Below are 20,599 nucleotides of genomic sequence, written 5' to 3'. Positions count from 1 at the left end.
TTCCGCTATATTAGATCAAAGGAAAACGTGAATCAGTAAATGAACATGATAAATAGATGAAGAAGATGAGTAGATGTACTTACGTAACTTTAAAGGCACTAAAAGAGTTAGGATCTTCAATAATCAGTTGTAAATCACCGAAGGAAGTTGAAAAGCATATCAATGGTGATGACTACTAAAAGCTTCACGACGGAGAACACGAGAAAGATGAAGGAAGGAGCTTCTAGACTTAGATACAATACGAATGATTTTTATCATAATTTATATTTCAGTAGGATAGATATTTTATTTATTTGGGTCGGGTATCAGTTTGAACTACATTGTATTTTGTTGAATTTGTTTTGATCTATTACAAATAAATAAATTCGGCCCATAAGGCCCAAAATGATTTTAGAATATATAATGAAAGAAAGAGGAGTTGACGAGCAAAGGGAACATAAATGAAGAAAATGATAAATGAAATAACATAAATGAAGAAAACATGTCATTGTGTGCTTACACAACTTTAAAGGCACTTAAAAAGAAAGAATCTTCGATAATCAGTTGTAAACCATTGAAGGAAGTTAAAAGGCATATCAATGATAATGGCTAATGAATAGAAGCTTCACGATGGAGAATAAGAGAGAGAAAAAAAAAGAAATTTCACAATGTATCCAATATGTAGCAATGTTAACTAACATTATATGATGTTTGATACACTTATTTAGTGTATTTTGAACAACAAGGTACGCACATGGTATATATCCATATATATTTTTTGTCACAATGTATCTGAGTTAAGAGTAAATGTATTTAATTTGTATATGTGTATATGATATAAGTCTTTATGTATTTGTCAGGTATACTCATGTATCTAAGTAAAAGCTTATGAATAGGGCAAACAATAACTTTAATTGTGTATTTGAGTTGTATCACTCATATAATGGGGCATCTGAACATGTATAAATACATGTCATTAAATCTCATATACATAATTCTTAACAACATGGTGATATTCACCATTGTTGAGTCAAAAGCTTGAAATTATTGGAGAAGGTTTCTGGAGAAAAAGAAGTGCAAAGTTTTATGATTCTTTAAAATTTTTTAGAAGGATTTCGAATGTTTTGAAATTTATAGGAGTAATGATACCGCGAGATACTTCAAAATTGTTACTCGCGCCTCAAATCATGTTTTTCAGTTACATTCCTTATTAAAATACACTTAATTATATATATTTGGCTAACATGTATCTGAGATACATGTATTTGAATGTGCCATATACATGTATTCTAGGTGCAAATCATGATAGTATTTGTTATATCACAAGCTCACAAAAAAGAGATAATTAACTAGTGGGGTTGTATTATTTACCCTAGAATCTACCTGATAGATAAGGTGAGTTTGAGCACAATCCATCTAATCCATGACAAAAGTTAGATTCAAAATTGACCCAAAAATAATCCAAACTCAATTTATTACTATCCAAACTTCAACTCCGATGAAATTTGAACTACTTGCAACTACACAACATGTTTGGCGCCTTTTAAATGCCTTTTTTGATGGTTATCTTTATAAAAAATTTACTATCTCATAAATAAAGAGTATCATACAGATAATAGATTTAAGTACAAATACATATTTTATGAAATTTTGCATCTTACTTCAAAGTACATTTAATAAAATTTACTTTTTTCGTTTAAATTTATATGGTATTTTTTACTTCTTGAGAGTTAATTTGACTAATCTTTGAAGCTAAATTTGATTAAATGAACTTAATATTTTAAAATTAAAAATTTATATATTCAAAAACTATATGAAAAGTACTATAAGCTATAGTTTTTACTCATGTCAATATGATAAAAAATATATTATAAAATGCCAAATAAAATTTATATAATTTGAATTTGAAAAATAAAAAGTGACACATAAATCAAGACATATTGAACATAACAAATTTGAATATATATATATATATATATATATTTATTTATTTATTTATTTTCATCTAGTATCTGATGTTTGCATTGAACCCCGACTAGTTCGAATTCATGCCGCATAGGACCCTATTCCGGGGAAGTGCTCAAAAAGTTTGCGCCGCATAGAGTTGTTCAATTACAATCACAATAATAGATTCAAAAAAGTTTTTCCTGAAACCATTTAGGACTACATAAATTGTATGTAGGGTAATATGGAAGAAAACTTTTGTGAATATTTATTGATATCATTAGAGAAAAATGAACAAAAGTTGTGTTAAGTTGAGGTGTTTAGCCCATCTTGATCTAACTATCTTAGCTCAAGTAGACTTCCGGCAAAATTTGCCAACGACTCATTTATTGATTCAGTCCATCTTTTGACCTAACAATTGCACAATATTATTCATCAAAATCTGCATGAATAATAAATGTTGGTCAAAGTAACACAAAGATCACTTTTTTCTACATTGAATGAATAATTGCAGAAAGAGAGATAACAATTAAAGTAGAAGTGCATCAAGGTTCCTCTTCCCTTCTGGCCCTTTAGTGTACCATGAGGAGACATAGTCGCCATAAATCACTGGACGATATCTAGGCGGATGGAAGGCTGGAGAAATTTGCCTGGTCTTGGAAGGGTCATGGAACGTGGCAACTGAGAGTCTGGATCTTCCAGCATTCGTCACTGCCCGGTGTTGAGCACTTTTGTACTCGCCATTAGTTATGATCTGCAGGAAAATAGTTTTCATTCAAAACGGTACTAACACGGAAATACAACATATATTGAGATAAAAAAAAAAAACAAACACACCCCTCACTAAACAACAACATACCCAACATAGTCCCACAAGTGGAGTCTGGGGAGGATGGGTGTAGAGAGTCTAGGGAGGATAGGTGTAAAATAACACATTTAACTTGAAAAGGAAGAAAACATTTGTAATGAACTCATATTGAATGGATAATTGGAATTACATGTACAACTATAAGAGTTCATCATTCTAATTACTCCAAAACTATTAACAAATCCTTCCAAGGGAAGAAGTAGAAATAAAAAAGAAGAATGAGGGAGTTCCAGATTAAACTAAGAAACTAAGAAATAAGAGACAAGTTCATAGCATAATCCTAATTGAGTATTTCCCTCTTCTATATATAGGAATCTTCCCAGGGTCCCAAATGTAATTTAGCATCTTCTCACGTAGGTCCTCTAGCTAAGTTATATTCATAAAAATTCTCCCCTCCTCAATAATAACCTTGTCCTCAAGGTTTGAGTATAGTCGTAATGAGACCACAATGTTGTCATGTTCCTCTTTATAAGTGTTAACAACCCATAGGAATTCTTCTAACACTTCATTATCCAAAGAAACTTTCAATCACATTTTGCTTTTTAAACCAGAGGATGCATCCATGTCTAACAAGATTAACATCAAGGAGTTGCTTGAGAGATGAAGATGGCAGAACTAAAGGACCGACATTGAACACCTTATGGAGCTTTGATCTGAGAGCATTGAGAATTGTTGGATCCAACTCCACTAAAATATTATGAAATGATGGCACTGGCACCTGTAAGATCTCTGTAGTTCAAAAAGCACTCCAAGGGACAACCACTTTCTCAACCAACTTGAACCAAATCCTTCCAGCACCCACAGAACCAACTTCCAGTAGCTTACATTCATTAGGGGATAACTCTTCAAAAAATGTAACCAACACTACATATCTCTTCCCGATTTCAGAAACATCCAACAAACACTTGATCTTGTGTTGAGAGCAAGACCACATCTTTAGTCTATTGGGAGCCCCACCAACTAGCAACAGATCCAGCATTGTAGAACAAGATGTCAGTAAATTTTCTGAAATAAACTCATGAACAAGAGCATTGGCAGACTGTGGTGGTGTAAGAGTACAACAATGGTGACTCAAAGCATTTGGTACACATCCCAATTTTGTCATGTCTCTAAGAAGTGAACTACCAGAGTCTACCTCATCGACTACACATTTTGCTTGTATCACTTGAGCAAAAGTGAATGCAGAAGGAGAATTACCTTTCCCTAGCAATTCATAGAACACACATTGAGCAATTTTTGGACAATATCCAGCCAACATAATTTTCAATATGTTATGTGTGCCTACCTTTTTGTTATTTGCTGCCTGCAACTCACGGTTGACAAACGCAGCAGCTGCACAAACATGCGAAGAGAATGCTTCTTGTAGCATTTTCATAATTTCCATCAGCTCACTGATTGCAACAATTATTTTGTCAATATCCTCAATAGGCGGTGCCTTCTGCGTGACTTCCCTCGCAGCAGTTGTAGTTCCCAAAGCATCAATAATTGTGTTTGACGTGGTGTTTGCACCTTCTAACAGTAACATTTGATCACGAGAGGCAAATGGAAATTTTCAAGCTGGTTGACTTGCTGTTCATAGAGCATTTGCTTTTGCAAATATGGTATTGTAGCTCTTTTGTTTGTTCACCAAGAAAATCTTTCGCTCTTTCAACCTCAGGAGCAATACTTTTAAATAAAATTGCCTTTTTACAAGCACCTCAAACATCATTCCATCTTTGATCCAACAGTGATCAAACTTGCAAATTTGAACTTTGAGATTAAATTGCTCAAACCAATCAGGAGTCAAGATAACCTTGGCATCAGAAAAGATGTGACTACTCCTTTTTAAAATGGTTGTAACGGGATATCCTAATGACATTAACCCATAAAAGAGTCGAATACAACTCGCAAAGATGATCCATAAGACTACAACTAAGCAGTCATCAACCCATTCAACAATTGAGTGACCATTAGACATCTGAAGGTGGTTAAGACCAGTAGGTGGAGCTGGTCCAAAAACACTACTGTACCATTTCTCATATTGGGGGTCATCATTCAGAACATCACAGACAAAGCTTACACCAGCTCTCTGATTTATATCATTGTTGCAAGACCATTCGGGGTTCCCCAAACGTCCAAATACTGTTCTTGCATATTGGCATGTCACAAAAATATGCAATACTTGGTCAGCAGAGAAGAGTGTAAACCCAGGCCAATTGCCACTTCGCAGAACACATGTTGTTCGATTAATTGCGACATCAGATCGATACCATAAATCAACAGGCTTCTCACCTATGGGCTATGGTATTTAGTTGCTCCAACAACCTAAGCACAATAAAACTATTTTCTCCATGAGAGGAAGCAACTGTAGTGTATGGCTGCCAGGACAAGTTGAAGTTGCAAAAATAGAAGTACTGGATGAAGTCATATGCATCAATATACTTCTCTAATTCACCAGAAGAAACAACCCCGACAGCATGGTTAGCAGTTATGCAATGATGTTCAATATGCGTAATACTTCTAATATCGTTACATATGTCACAGGACTATGACCTCATGTGTTACGTATACACCGGGATCAAATGAAAGTTGTAAACATTTAATCATATGGACCAATGTGATTCTATCCATAATCAGAATGTCACTCTCAGATTCAATGTACGATCTAGCTGAGTCGAGATTAAAAGAGTAAGCATATTCATACCTGTCCAACATATCAACAAACACCTTGTGTGCAATGGTAAGTGAGGATACTTCACCTACATCTGAAGTATCGTCAACGCTCAGAAGTGGAAAGGCATTCGAACAATTAAAAAGAAGAAATCGGTTGAGTGAATGCACACCCGAGTTTACCTTATCAAAGCAAGCCCCAATATCCCGCCCAGTATCAAACCAATCGCAAATGTGTAAACCAAGCGAACCAATAGCTGTATGAGGGCAAAGAAATTCTGCAAAAATATCTCTCTTCCGCATTATATCGAACACCTTGCAGTCAAACTCCATGTCAAGCTTATGTCCGTGTCAGTTCCTTAACTGAGAAGGACAAACTAGAAAATTCAAGCTCGGTAGTGTCAATAGAAGCACTGAACAGAACAGAGGGAGAAATGGTCTTTTGTATTGTATATCCAACATCAAGAATGGGAAGTTGAGAATCCAAATGTGATTTCACGGTATCAGCAATCTCGGTGTCATTATCATCGCAAGTTGACTCTAGCACAGAGGTGATAGTTTTATCATCTAAAATCTCTGGAGTATCGGTGAAAGTGGAGTCCAATCGCATCTCCTCCTGCAGCAATGACCGCACATGACAAATAGAAGAGAGCATACACTTGTTGTTTGCCTGTAGCTCCTTCATCGATTCTTGCAGCACCTTCAACGATTCAGAGAGGGTGTTGAATTGATCATCAAGCATGGCAGAAGGGTAAAGAGGCATGGAGTACGAATAATGAAAGCACCAATGTAATGAACTCATATTGTATTGAAATGGATAATTGGAATTACACGTACAACTATAAGAGTTCATCATTCTAATTACTCCAAAACTAGTAACAAATCCTTCCAAGGGAAGAAGTAGAAATAAAAAAGAAGAATGGAGGGAGGTTCCAGATTAAATTAAGAAACTAAGAAATAAGAGACAAGTTCATAGCATAATCCTAATTGAGTATTTCCCTCTTCTATATATAGGAATCTTCCCAGGGTCCCAAATGTAATTTGGCATCTTCTCACGTAGGTCCTCCAGCTAAGTTATATTCATAACAACATTTCTAAAATGGATATATATTTTCTATAGCAAAGGAGGGTCCTCTGTGGGAGGCAAAAACTGTTGTTTCTAGGCAAAAAAAAAAAAAACCCCTCTATCAGTTCAAAAGAACTAAAACCTTTTTTTTAAAAAAAAGAAGAAGAAGAAGAAGAAGGAATTTACCTTAGCAGTGCCTTGACGAAATTTGTTGAAGTGATCAAAGTTAATAATGTCATCAATCAAGTTCACATGGTAGAAGAAAGATGAAAATCGCAACAACAAAAGAGAAGAGGGAACGAGAGGCCTGGGAATAATAGTTTTGCAGAAGAGGAGTTTTGAACGAGTGGGCTTGGGTGTGGAGACATGGGGTATTTTATATATTATTAGGTGTTTAGTTGCTTATAATTCAGCCCCCATCTCTTTTAATCAGTGTTTAAAGGTGATATTTTGTGTAAAAGAAAAAAAGGTCGGTCAATTCGTCTCTTTTTTAATTCGAGACTCACCACGTCTTATCCCCTCAATCCTCTCTAGAAACTTTAGAAGTCCTAAAACTTACACATGAAACAAACAAAATGAACCCCCCACCAAAGGAAAAAATAGGGGACCAAAAAAATGCTAGCAGATGCAATAAAATAGAAAGCAGACTGAGGAACTGTAAATTTTCTAGCTTTTCTCCAAGGCCAAATTCAACAAACATGACCACTTGGGATTAAGAAACATTAGCACAGCTACTAACAGACATTTATAAAATGTCGCTTGAAAAGTGGCACAGATACCCACCCCTTTCCTCAGGATTTTGGTCCAGGACCATGAATTTCTCAATAGAAAAGTCAACTGGAATAGGGTTAATAGATACAAACAAATGGAAAGCATTTGTTCAACAAACAACATTTTCCTTTATTAGTAATCCCTTAAGCATCAGGTACCCATACCTTTCCTCCAAATTCTGGTCGAGGACCATAAATTTCTTAATTTGAACGTCAACCGGATTAGGGTTAACCCCCTAACCAGCTTGTCACATGGTTGGGGTGCAGCAGGGTGGAAGTAACCGAAACAGAAACCACAAAGTCACAAACAACCCTAGCACACACATTAACAAATTCACTTATACACGATTATTGAAAATAATTTCAGCTTCATATGTACAGCTTTTTCTTCATTGATCAACAACTAAATCGAGTTTTTCAGTATGATCGTAGTATTTTGAATTTTTAAAGCAAAACATGGCATGCAGGAAGCATGAATTAATCAGTAACCATAGCGAGAAACAGTACCTCAGTTTGGTCTGCTAAGATCACACAGATAGCATTTGACATTGGATTTACAGAAACCCATTCTCCATTATTGAAAACCTCAAGACCCCCCACGTCATCTTGGATGAGAAGTGTAATAGCACCAAAGTCAGAATGTGATTGCAGTCCAAGAGTAAGCTCTGGTTGAGGGCAGGGTGGATAGTAACTAATAGTGATATTTTGGTAAAACTCCCCAACAACATTTTCTATGCACTGACATGTCAAGTCTAGACTCTCAGAGACTAAACCAAGAAGTTCCTGTGCGAGAGCTTTCATGTGATCGCTGTATTCTGCCACAACTTTTCTGCAACAAATTGACTTAGTCAGTCAAATTTAAGTGATAATCGGGAAAAAGATGAATTAGGAAACCCATGAACAGATGGACATTCAATGCAGAAGTTTACTAGTACATATCTGACATGTGTAAATATCCGCATTAGATATGTGCAGTTTTTCTTTTACTAATTTTTAGTGTATTTTGGAGAATCCACAAAACCTACTCATACCAAAGTCACATCCTTTCAGCAAGGGTATATCAAGCCAAGTGAAAGATCCATGTAAGGATGACAAGGCTTGGGATTCGACTGTTTTGCCTCTTTTTATTTCTTGTACTTTGGCCTTTTCAATTTTGTTTTCGTCTCTCAGTTTAGACTTCTCAGTTGATGTGGCTGTAACTCTGGCTCAAGAACTAACTGCAGCCAGTGGTGGAGCCACCTTACAATGAGGGGGTTCATCCGAACCCCCTTTGGTGGAAAATTATATAATTTATACATGGTTAAAATAATTTTTTAGTTATATAAAGTAGATGTTGAACCCCTTTCGGCTACTTTGTGTGTCTATTTTTTTAGATTTTGAACCCCCTTATTGAAAATCCTGGTTTTGCCATTGACTGCAGCAAGTACTTTTTTAGGGGCCATTTATTGCAGATTTGAGCTTAATATTGCTCTACTCTGTACACAAACTTCTTTTATGAAGGAAGAAGAGAAGAATCTTCACTCGTATTTAGTTTGGTGAGGGAAATGTAGGGACATGAGTACACTAAAGCAGCCTGATGATGGTGATTTGGGACAAAGTGTGCGGCAGCATTAGGGTCAAGACAATGCAGATCAGGGCTCATAGGGGTTGGAAATTGTTGGAATTAAGAGGTTTTTACTTTGTTAATAGCTTAGGCGAGCTTTATGCATGAAACAAGCTTAGAAAGGAAATAATTGATACTCATATCCTGAGCAACTTCCAATCACTATTTCTTCGATTAGTTTCTCGTAAAAGATTTTATTAACACTTATACAGACAGTCAGAGACATTTTAGCACTGCAGGAATTCCGAGAAATTATCAGTTACCTTTCAATTCGCGGCAATGGAGTTATTATATAATGTTATGTTTACAAAAAAAAGGAAGTGAACATTCCAGAAAAGCAGTCCTAAAAACATAAAATGACCACTACAGACTCTTAACAGAGACGCTAAGGAGGTGGTAAAAGGACTCAAGTTTCTCCCTACTGATCAAATAAGCAAACTTGAAACCTCCAAAATTGGCAAAATCTTTGCACTTGCATTACTTTAGTATTCAGCATACAAGCACCTCAAATATAGATGTTTCATTTTACTTGTTCATTTTAGCAAAGCAAGAGAATTTATACGTTTGGTGTGTTGTGTCAGTTCAACAGAGGCCAATTAATATGAAACGGAGGGAGAATTTGTATTAGTTAGGAGAAGAAGTCAGCAAAACCTGTAATCGGCCGGAGACTCGGGCCAATGAGAAGGATTGCGACGTGATGAAGGCAAAGTGTGGTGATCGAAATAATCTCTCCAATCCAAAACCGTGTCATTTGATGCTACAAGCATGCGACTGCCATATCCTTCAGAAGCAGGAGAAGCAGAATCGCAAGAATACTTAAGCTTCTCTTCCATTGTGCGACCTTCAAAAAAAGTGCGACCAACACGCCTCATATCATCCAACAAACTAATCGGAACCTTATGGTTTATCACTTGAAATGCTCCCCATTCTTTGCACGCTTTCCTCAGTTCATCGAGAAGGTTCGTTCGTGAACTGAGATCGATTACTGGTACAGCTGCTTTGACGTTAGTTTTTTCTATTTGTGGTCTGGTTTCCGGTGGTTGTACGTACTGTGATGGTACTGAGATCTCACCTTTTTCAGCCAATAATTGTACTCTCAGAGTCTCCATGAGTTTTTAGTTACAATTTACAAAGGTAGGAATGATCGGAATATTGAAATTCAGTGGTTGAGGTGAGACGGTCACCGGGAACGGCCGCGAGCGACGGAGGATTGAGATTGAATCTGGAATTAATCACGTAAAATTTTGTACACTTTCCCGAGAAAAACACTTGTATGAAAAGGTCCATTATTTTCTTTTGGTTACAATTTAGCCCACAAACTTTTAAGTCAAGGGCAAACGAACTCCATTGAATTATTTCTTATTGCAAAAATAATAATGTTGATACAAAGGTATACAAGATGACACTTGCAAGTGTAGTGTATTACGTTTAGTAAGAAAATGATGTTCAAATATTTACATAAATATTAAATAATCACACATTTATATCTAAATTATTATTTTTTTGGAAATATACGATATTACTTCCGTCTTCAAGCGAAATTGTGAGTTTATTATAATAGATTTGTCAATGAGAACTGAAACCATTTTTTGTGAATGTGTTTATCACTTGATTCACAGAGTTAATATAGCTAACCTAAAAATTTCTTGGACCAATTTTTTCTTTGACAAAGTAAAAATCAAGCTCAATATACTTAGTGCGAGCATGGAAGACAACATTAATTATAAGATTTACAATTGATAAATTATCATATCAAAATTTTGTAGTAGTAGACAAAACATGTAACTCTTGAAGAATGTTTTACAATCACATTATTTCAGCTGTTGTAGCAGCTAAATTCATATATTCAGAATTAGTATTTGAGTGAACAACAAATCTCTGTTTTTTAAAGCTCAAGTTGAAACCTAAATAACTCCAATATTCATGTATAGTCCTACAATTACTGAAACTCCAATTTGATGCACATCAAACAAACCATCCAATAAGAATAATAACAGATTTTCGAATAAACAGAATAAATCTTATTTAGACGAAACAAAACCAACTTTTAACCTCTCAAATCAACCATTTGGTGAATAAAATGTTCCACTTATTTGCCAAAAAAATAAACTTACTATGAATTGGACATATAATATAATAATAATTTCTAATATTTGTTTTAAAAATATAGCAAAGTTGGCTATCCCTTTGTATGGTTTTTTCTTATCCCAATAATCCATTTCTTCTCTCCCCATTGGTCATACCCTTTGTAAATCCAATTTAGGCAACTACTCTCTCTTCCCCATTTTTCTCTCAATTTTTTTCTTTACAATTCAATTCATCTGCAATGCTTCCTGCAATTCTCTCCTCTCCTTCATCCTCTTCCACTTCCACTTTCCCCCTCAGATATTCCTCTCCTTCATCCTTAACCAATCTTTCATCACTTCCACTTACCATTGGATGCAGAAGAACAAGTAAAAAATCAACACACAACAACTGCTCCATCAGAGTTCAAGTGTCATCGAGGATGATTGAGAAGGAAACCCCAGAAACTGAACGGCCACATACATTTCTAAGAGAATCTGATGAAGGGTCATCGGGGGATGAGTCATCAAAGCCGAATTCGGTTAGAGCACGTTTTGAGAAGATGATTAGGGAGGTTCAAGACAGTGTTTGTGCTGCTTTGGAAGATGTGGATGGAGGGGGGAAATTCAAGGAAGATGTTTGGTCCAGGCCTGGTGGGGGTGGTGGGATTAGTAGGGTTTTGCAAGATGGGGATGTTTTTGAGAAGGCTGGTGTCAATGTTTCTGTTGTTTATGGTGTTATGCCTCCTGAAGCTTATCGAGCTGCTAGACCAGTTGATAATGGAGATACTAAACCTGGGCCTATCCCCTTTTTTGCTGCTGGCGTTAGCTCGGTAAATTTCTCACATGCCTTAATTTTTTTTTTGTATGTGCTACCACTATATCACGGCTGGGAAATTCTCCATCTGTTTTTGTATGTGCTACCACTACCCTCATTGTTCCAGCTTACAAGAGCCTGATCTGCCCTTTCAGGCATAGTCCACCTTATGCCTCTGAAATTAGTAAACAGGATCCATAGCTGGTGCCTGGTTAACCACTTTACAATGTTAAAACAGATGGTTAATTCTCTCTGCCTGTTGCTCATAAAAATAACATCTTGGACACATTTGTATGCCCCTCTTCATGAGGTTCTCTTGAGTTAGATCAGCCTCTTTCACTACTAGCCAAGTCAAGATGGCCACTTTGTAGGGGATTTTCAATTTCCATATAAGCTTCCAGGGTAAGAAACTGATTTGAGACCCCATCTGATTCAAATTCTTATAAGCAGAGCTGACTGTGAAAGAGTCTTTGTTATGGCATTTCTATCTGAGAGTATCTTTGGTCCTGAATACTGATTTATGGTGCCATAAAATTCAGCTACTCTTTCCACATTTCTTACTTTGGTTACACTCTGTTTGGATGGTTGTGGCATATTGTTTCATAATGTATCATATTGTATTGTTTTGTGTCATACTGTATTATTTTAATGAATACAATGTTGCAATCACACCAAATCGGTCGTTACACAAAGTGGGATTTTCCATTGTTACCCAAAGATGGATTTAACGATCTAACAATCAAAACAAAATTGTATATCAACTAACAATACAATACAACAAGTAACAACCATCAAACAAGCTGTTATAAGTGTCATTCAGATTTTGGTGATTCAAAGGGATTCATGTTGGTTTTGTGATGCCTTTCTGTAGGATATGATATTCTTCATGTATATTGCATTTAGTAGTTTTGTTTTTGTTTTCCTTCTGTCTCCACTCACTAATATAAACTCTATTCATATGAAGTACCAGTTGGTTTATGATGAATCTTATAGTAATGGATGCCCGAATAGAATGAAATATATAAACAGATTAAAATGACTAACCAAACTAGGTCTGAATTGAGGCTTAATTTATCTATTTCACTTGCTTATTAAGAACCAAAAGTTATCCAAAGGGATTCACGTTGATTTTTGAATGTCTTTCGGAAGATTATGGCATTCGACAAGTATATTGCACTAGTAGTTTTGAGTTTGTTTTCTTTTTGAACTCCACCTGCTTACTTGAACTCCACCTGTGAACTTAGAAGGTTGCTGTTGGCCAACGATGTAAAATTCCCTTTTTTTTTGTTTATCAACATTTTATTTTTGGGATTAGTGTCTATCAATTTAAGAGCCAAGTAAATTTTCCCTTAAGAGTTACTGTTATGATTTATCACTCTCTCGCTAATATTCACCCAAAAGCTTAAGATTTTCAGTAATAATGATTGCCGGATGAGAGTGGAACATATAGGGGATTCATATCTCTGACGTCAGCTAGTTTGAGATTGAGGGTAGTTAATTGATTCCACTTGCTTAGTTAAGAATCAGCATGGACTAGACTACTAGAGTAATTACCTTCTTTTAGTATTGTTCTCTGGGCAAATCTTGGTCCATTTTACTTGAATATGTCACTGAACCACAAGCCAAACATTATCATCACTGATAAAGGTTTTATTTCTTTTACCAGGTTATACATCCAAAAAACCCCTTTGCACCAACTGTACATTTCAATTATCGCTACTTTGAGACTGATGCTCCTAAAGGTATTCCCCTTCATAATTTTGGTTATTATTCAGTGATGCTGATCTGCTTTCGATTTAAATGGAGTAGAAACTATGAGTTTATGAGAAAAGAAGAGATTGTGCAGGACTAGCGAGTGTTATTGATATCTATTGTGCTTTTCTAATTTTCTTTGAGATTTTGGAATAAAATAATAATAATAATAATAAAAAGGGATTGCAGTCATAGACATAGACTAGAGAATCCACTTATCCTGCTTTTCACAGAAATTAGTAGTGTTGACGAATGCAAAGCACATCTACAACTTTTGCAGTTTTCCCTCAGTCAGAGTAATTCTTGTTGGAGTAGATTTCAAAATTAATTCAGCTCCAAGGTGTATCATATTTGCTTTGCTTTGCTTCCTATATCCTGCTGGGCCATAATGAACTTGTAGTTCATTTTCTGGGAATGTTATTTCTCTAAAATGGAGTAACATGCCATCCTAATTCTTTCCTATTTATTGGGTAACAATAACACAAGAACATTATTCTCAAAATGAAAGCACTTTTTGCACAATTTAATCTTTCTAGTGCAATCAGTAACTCCATCTGTCATTAGAATATCCTCAAATGACAGAAAAAAGTAAGAAAAGAAGCGGCACCTGAAAGAAGAAGGTTCATTCAGAACGTAAAACCATAGCAATGTAGCAACAACGTGGGGATGGGATGGATGGTGGTGGTGTTGGTGCATGGGGATTGGGTGCAGGGAATGGGAAGGATACACTAATGTTTGGGGATGGGGAAGATAGTAGATTGCAGCCAGGGATGGATAAGAAAATAGATCTCTTGACGAATGCAGGGGCTTCAAGGGGGGTGGCGGGCATGGGGTTGAGTGTACGGAGGGTAGAATGATAGATTTCTGGTTGGGATAGTAATGAGAATAGATTGCGTCATTGCTATCTAGGGAGGGATAAGAGAATAGAACAGTGGTGGATGGTGCACATTTGGAATTGTGGATGAGGGTGGAGATAGGTATTGCTTATTTTGAGATGGACAAAAAGAGTTGTACCAAATGAATGCAGTGGCAGAAGTCTGGGATTCGGGGAAAGGATGAAAAGAAAAGAGTGAATGGGTTTGCCCAGCTTCTATTTATACATGAGTGGTGCTGAATTGTGTGACTATCTCAAACTAAAAGCTTAAATTGATAAAGACATGTCACATTTATTCACTTGTTGGGTCTGTTGGTCTACAACAAGTTACCTCACATTCAACCCTGATTCTTTTTGTTTTTGTTGGGCCCAACACTTGAAAGCTGTTTTTTAATAGTGAGTGGTGGTTAGGCTCGAAGGACCTCTGCTTATCTTGAATTATGTGACCATGTCATCTAAAAGATTAAGTTGTTGGAGAGGCAACACGGTTATTTACTTATATTATATTTTCATGAGGTGTAATTTTTGGCTAATTCGCTAGTTTGATGACCCTCATATTATTATTCTGTTCATTGGTTAATATTATTGGTCATTGGCGAAAAGATCTAATACAATCTATTGTTTACGATGCATCCAAACTCAGTGCAAATTTCAATGCTGCTTAACCCGAGCATTACTTATTAGCTTGGCTCAATTTGATTTCGAGCTTGATTGAGCCACCATTTTGGAGGCTGTGTGCAACAGTCAAGTTCACCAGTGCTATTACCCACATTGGATCAAAGCATATATAGCTTAAGAACACAACACTATACCTTAAGGCTTGCTTCCTTAACATCCAACAACTTTATTTTACATTTTCCGACATAGGATTTGCCTTAGGGACTCAGCCTCATCGCTGAGATTGCTCCTCCAACATACAAGGATACACGAGGGGTGGCTCTGACACTAATCTTTACAGTCTAGTACACAATTGCCTGCACGGCTTCAGAATGCATTACTGTGATCTAATGCTTGCTTCCTTATATACTTCACATCTCTCCATGTTTTTTGTTGATGTAAGATTTGCCTAAGGTGTTCATAGCTTGACCCAATCAATAGCAGGCTCAAGCTTGTTTTTATACTAGATAAGCAATGATGTGAAGGGGGCCTCCAGGCATGATGCATGCAGCATCATCGAAAGGGAGATATAAAGGATTATTGTGCACACTGGGTGATACACGCGAGGGTGGCTGCACCTATGGAGAGGCTATGGTAGTAGGCAGTTATGGTCCAGAGCATTGCATCAGTAAGCAGCACACCATGGAGACAGAAAACAGAGCTATGCGGTGGGGGAAGCTTTGGCATGAGACCACCAGTAGACGATTGAGAAGAGCTGAAAGTGGGAATATTATCGCAGAAGTGCTAATTCTTAAAAGAGTTGTTCAAAAAATTTGTTACCTTTTTAAGATGGAAAATATGCCAAATCACTAACTAAGAAATTTCGTGTAGAATTTAGTGTTCTTGCCCCAATTGTCTTGTGTGCTTCTTGCATTTTATGAATCTGTTCACTGGTTATGTTTATTAATGCATAATATGGGTCTGCATCAAAAATGAGAGTAGTAGTATTTAGGTCGTTAGCTAGTATTGCCAAAGTATACCTTTGGTAAGTCCATGTCTGTGATTTCTGCATCTTGATTAATTTAAGTTGAACTATATTAATTATCAGTTACTTGTGATTAATTTTAATGCAGATACTCCAGGAGCACCTAGGCAATGGTGGTTTGGAGGTGGCACTGATCTGACACCTGCTTACATTTTCGAGGATGATGTGAAGCACTTCCATTCGGTATAAGCATGCAAAAAAATTACACCGTTGTAGATCTTTGTTTCATTAGTTCAAAATTTCTAATGTCTAATTTAGAAAATTTACCATGGAGAAAAGCATTGAGAGATTTTTTTACAAGCTGCTTTATTCACTCAAAAGTGACAGAAAAGTCCCAGGTCTTTCCTGGTTGGCAACAAATCTAAAGTCCGGAAGTGCTTCCTTCATTGGGGTATGTCCAGCCCTACAATCTGACCTGAGCTTATTTCTTCTGCCATCTCTAAGAATCCGTATCTTTTGCGGAGTCTTCCCTGCCTGTTCTGGTGTTTCCACACACTTACTCCCTGCAAAGTAGTCACTGCTCTTTGAGCACCCCTATCCAACATCATCACTATGCTTGGCTAGAATGAAAGATCTTCATATTCTATCACAGACTTTTCTCTTGGATGTTTAAAATTGATTGCAACTCTCTGTCTGCGTTGCAGGTGCAAAAAGGTGCTTGTGACAAATTTGATGCTAGTTTCTACCCTCGTTTCAAGAAGTGGTGTGATGATTATTTCTACATAAAGGTATTCGAGTTTCATTTACTAGCAGATAGAAGTACTAGCAGATAGAAGTTCTTTTCCATATGAAGTTTCTATTCCCATAATCTGCCAGAAACTGGAATAATAGGGTAATTGTGCTCTAGACTGTTAAAGAATCTGGTGTGGAGATCTACCCACTAAACATGAAAATGCTGTACTTGAACCATCATTTGTGAGTTTTAAACAGTTTAACAATTCCAACCGCATCAGAGTCATTGTTTTGTGTCTAACATGTAACAGTATTAAGTTGTGGCATTTGGATTGGAAAAATTATAGAAATAATCTTTAAAGCTGAAATCAATCATGTTTCATTTGATAACTGAACTTTGTTTTGAAACAGAACCCAAAAGGTTCCTTGAAGAACCAAAACAGAAAACAACTACTTTTTCCAAAAAAGAAAAGAAAATCCAACACAATGTCTAATTTTTTTTTCAAAAACTATTTACTTTAGAATAAACCAAATATTGAGCAGACACTAAGGACAATAGTGCCAAGTTACACAAAATCCTCCAAGCATCTCCCCTCATTAAGGTGTACCTTAGTGCTCTTTGTTTTTTGTGTTTGCCTCTGATCAGTTTTTATTTCTCCATATTTAATTCCTGAAATTGTAAGTCAAGTTTTGGTTTCCCGTGAGGCGTGCTGTAAGGATCAAATATCTAAATTAATTGCAGTCTTGCTTAAGTACCTAGTACGATTCTCACATGTGAATTGCCTGCCCCCCTTTGCTGAAAGCTGCTATCTTCCTAAAGATAAACCAGGCATTCAGAGGGTTTCAGGAAAACCTTTACAAACCTTAGAGATTTCTAAGCAAATTGATCCTTTTATCAGTGTTATCAAAGGGAAAAGCGCAAAAAAGCTCTAAGGTCCGTTGGGGCTTTAAGCGCAAAGTGCAAATAAAGCGTGGGCTTTAATTAAAAAAAGCACAAAGGGACAAAATATACAAGTTTGTATGTTTAGTCTAAGACTAATAATTATAAACATGTATGTCAAATATATGACCATAGAAATTGAGAAACATTATGATAAAGTGAAATATCAATTGTTTAGTGTCACTTCTTCCGAAGAGACTCATTGGCAAGGAAAATTTTGCATTAGAACCTTGATGATGATATTGAAGCACACATAAAGCGAGCTGAAGCGCTCAACACGTTTTGAGTCTCGCTTCAGGGCTTAAGCGCGCCTTTGACAACACTGCCTTTAATGAAACTGTCTAGGTAATAGCAGACCTTACTTTGTGTTATCATCTTTTTCCTAGGTTAACTTGTTTGAGTTTGATCCATGACTGCGTTGAATTTTTCTGTTTTCTAGGAGCTTTTGATCCTTTTCTTAGATGTAGTTATGCATTCTTTTATATCTATTGTAACATGAGCGGAAGCATTCAGTCTTGCCTTTTTCACATTCCATATCTGGCATTTCTGGTGAGGACTACAGTTCTTGTGAAGAATCGTAATGCTGCATTCTGGTTATTAAGTGGTGATAAAGTACCAGAAGCTTTTAAATGGGGTTACTCTTCCATGGTTGCCTATTACTTTTTTTTTGTCCAATTAAAGTAATGTCACTATCAGGTTTTGACTGAGCTCACTGTTTTGCAGCACCGTGATGAGAGGCGGGGTCTTGGAGGAATTTTTTTTGACGATTTAAACGACTATGATCAGGAAATGCTTCTCTCCTTTTCTACAGGTAAATGGTGTGAAAAGACCACATGTAAATTTAGAATCACTCCTATCTTTGTCGGGAAAGCTTGTTTGTAGCAGGGATTATATGATCTTCACGCATCTGTCATCTTTTAGATGCATATCCTAGATGGAAAATACATTTTGCTCCGAAGATATTAAGAGCTGCTGAAATGATCTGCTGTCCACACTTTCAGTTCTCCATTAGTTGACTGGTCTTTTTCCAAGTAGAAAATTTTACTTTGAACCTGAAATAGCTGGAGACTAGCTTAACTCCATTCCTTTTTCTGAATAATTAGAAACATCAAACTGTTTGCTTAATCTGATGATGGAAGTTAATTAACGCACAGTAAACTTTCAATTGTTGGAATGGATAAAAATACCCTCTCCTAATGTATGAGTTGTTGAGTGCAGAGTGTGCCAACTCCGTCATTCCAGCATATATACCTATCATAGAGAAGAGGAAGGATACCCCATTCACCGATGAACACAAGGCATGGCAACAATTACGGAGGGGGCGCTATGTGGAATTCAACTTGGTGGATTACTCTATTCCCTAAGCTTTTATTTCCCAAAAATAAAATGAAATAAGAAACAACTGTTTTGACTTGGTTCTTTTTTGCTTTGTAATTGAAGGTTTATGACCGTGGAACTACATTTGGTCTCAAGACAGGAGGTAGGATTGAGAGTATTCTTGTTTCTCTTCCATTAAGTGCACGTTGGGAGTACGACCATGTAAGTTTTTTCTCTGCTTTGGTAGTCCAATTTGCTGATATTCTTCTTAAGAAAAAAACCATGAATTCAACTAAATTACTGTTTGTTCTATGCAGCAACCAGTAGAGGGGTCTGAAGAATGGAAACTCTTGGATGCTTGTATCAACCCTAAGGAATGGATCTGTTAATTTCTATATTTGTCGTCTTCCCATTTCTTTGATTAGATTTCCTGTTTTTAGCCTCTTCCTTGCTGAGGGAATTGAGGAAGGATAGAAATGGTTGATGTAGGAATATGTTAGAATCCATAATGTTAACTAAAAACTGAGGCTTTTAACCTAATAATAATGATGTGATGAGAGGAAAGTTTGTTATCTAGACGTGTCAAACTTCATTCCTAGTAGCCTCTACCGGTGATATATGAAGTTAAGCATAAACGACAGATATCTCAATCCTTGAAAGCTCTGATTCAAAGTGGACAAATAGAAGTGAATGGAGGGAGTGCATAATTCGTTATATCTCTTCATAATTCATTACTTAAATCATAGTAAAATCACATGGTTTGGTGTCCTGTCGATTATGTAGTTCAATATTTTTTCCCAAGTGATGTCCTAGTTAATTCACACACCTTGATCAGTTTTACAAAATACCTATTACCTCCACTAGTATAAATATCGGATAACTTCATCTATCAAAACATTGAGAATTTCTAATCTCGTTAAATATGTGTGTGGTGGTGGTGGTGGTGATGCTCAAGAGAGGGGAAATAATAAAAGCAAGAAAATTATATATTCTAGACTAGAATTGCATGAAGGAGCCAACAAAAAATTCACCTCTATGGAAAAATGATTGCAAGACCATCCTCACGTCTTTTCTTATTTTTAGTTTATTTATTGTTTTGGTCAAAGTGAACAAGTATGCTTGTTGAATCCAAATAGAGTATACGTAGACCTTGTCACTATCTCGTGGAGGTAGATGGATTGCTTCTTATCAACAAATTGATAATAACTGGTTAGAGTTATGAAGTATTAGGTATTAGTTATACATAGATTCCCTCATAACTTATTTATGCATGAATTATGTGGATTTCTAAATTATCAACCAAACGTCATATTAATTTTATACATGAATAACTTATTTCCTGTGTATCTCCTAAACTCGTCGTATAAATGATACAAGAATTAATGTATGAATAACTTGTTTTTTATGATTGATAAATTAATGCCTAGTTGCTTTAATCAAGCTTCTTCTTGATATATCAATTTCAAATGTTATTATTATACATAATTGGTCCAACTTTATAGTTTCTTGCGTGTGGGCAATCGAATTTGGTTGCTATCAGAATTGATGAGTTGTATTATCTGTCAATATTTAATTTTCTGATGTATCCCTTCTTTCCTTTCTCAATAATTTACATTATATTATTTTTATTTTATTATTATTAG

At 36.0% G+C, this 20,599-nt stretch overlaps 2 protein-coding genes across 4 annotated transcripts; one reads left to right on the top strand and one right to left on the bottom strand.

Moving 5' to 3' along the window:
* Positions 1-2,180: 2,180 nt before the first annotated feature.
* Positions 2,181-10,045, bottom strand: LOC125864987 (jasmonate-induced oxygenase 4). Of its 3 annotated transcripts, none has more exons than XR_007446303.1 (5): positions 9,531-10,045; positions 7,784-8,105; positions 5,624-6,140; positions 5,475-5,535; positions 2,541-2,677 (listed from the first exon to the last, which is right to left on the bottom strand). XR_007446303.1 is itself a non-coding variant. In XM_049545137.1 (3 exons), exons 1-3 carry the CDS (start codon positions 9,986-9,988, stop codon positions 2,453-2,455), a joined length of 1,005 nt encoding a protein of 334 aa, XP_049401094.1. In that variant the 5' UTR covers positions 9,989-10,045; the 3' UTR covers positions 2,181-2,452. The 3 variants fall into 3 exon arrangements, 1 of the variants encoding a protein (XP_049401094.1); XR_007446302.1 differs by having other exon boundaries at positions 5,475-5,529; XM_049545137.1 differs by lacking the exons at positions 5,475-5,535; positions 5,624-6,140 and having other exon boundaries at positions 2,181-2,677.
* Positions 10,046-11,100: 1,055 nt separating this feature from the next.
* On the top strand, positions 11,101-19,528 carry LOC125864982 (oxygen-dependent coproporphyrinogen-III oxidase, chloroplastic). The gene is made up of 8 exons (XM_049545132.1): positions 11,101-11,775; positions 13,426-13,501; positions 16,116-16,210; positions 16,672-16,755; positions 18,363-18,450; positions 18,858-18,982; positions 19,080-19,178; positions 19,274-19,528. The coding sequence occupies exons 1-8, from the start codon at positions 11,206-11,208 to the stop codon at positions 19,343-19,345; spliced, it is 1,209 nt and encodes a 402-aa protein (XP_049401089.1). The 5' UTR covers positions 11,101-11,205; the 3' UTR covers positions 19,346-19,528.
* Positions 19,529-20,599: the final 1,071 nt, after the last annotated feature.

This window comes from Solanum stenotomum, chromosome 5 (assembly GCF_019186545.1).
Source record: "Solanum stenotomum isolate F172 chromosome 5, ASM1918654v1, whole genome shotgun sequence".
Lineage (NCBI taxonomy): Eukaryota > Viridiplantae > Streptophyta > Magnoliopsida > Solanales > Solanaceae > Solanum > Solanum stenotomum.
The sequence above is the reverse complement of the archived record's forward strand: the minus strand, read 5'-3'. Positions and strand labels throughout refer to the sequence as shown.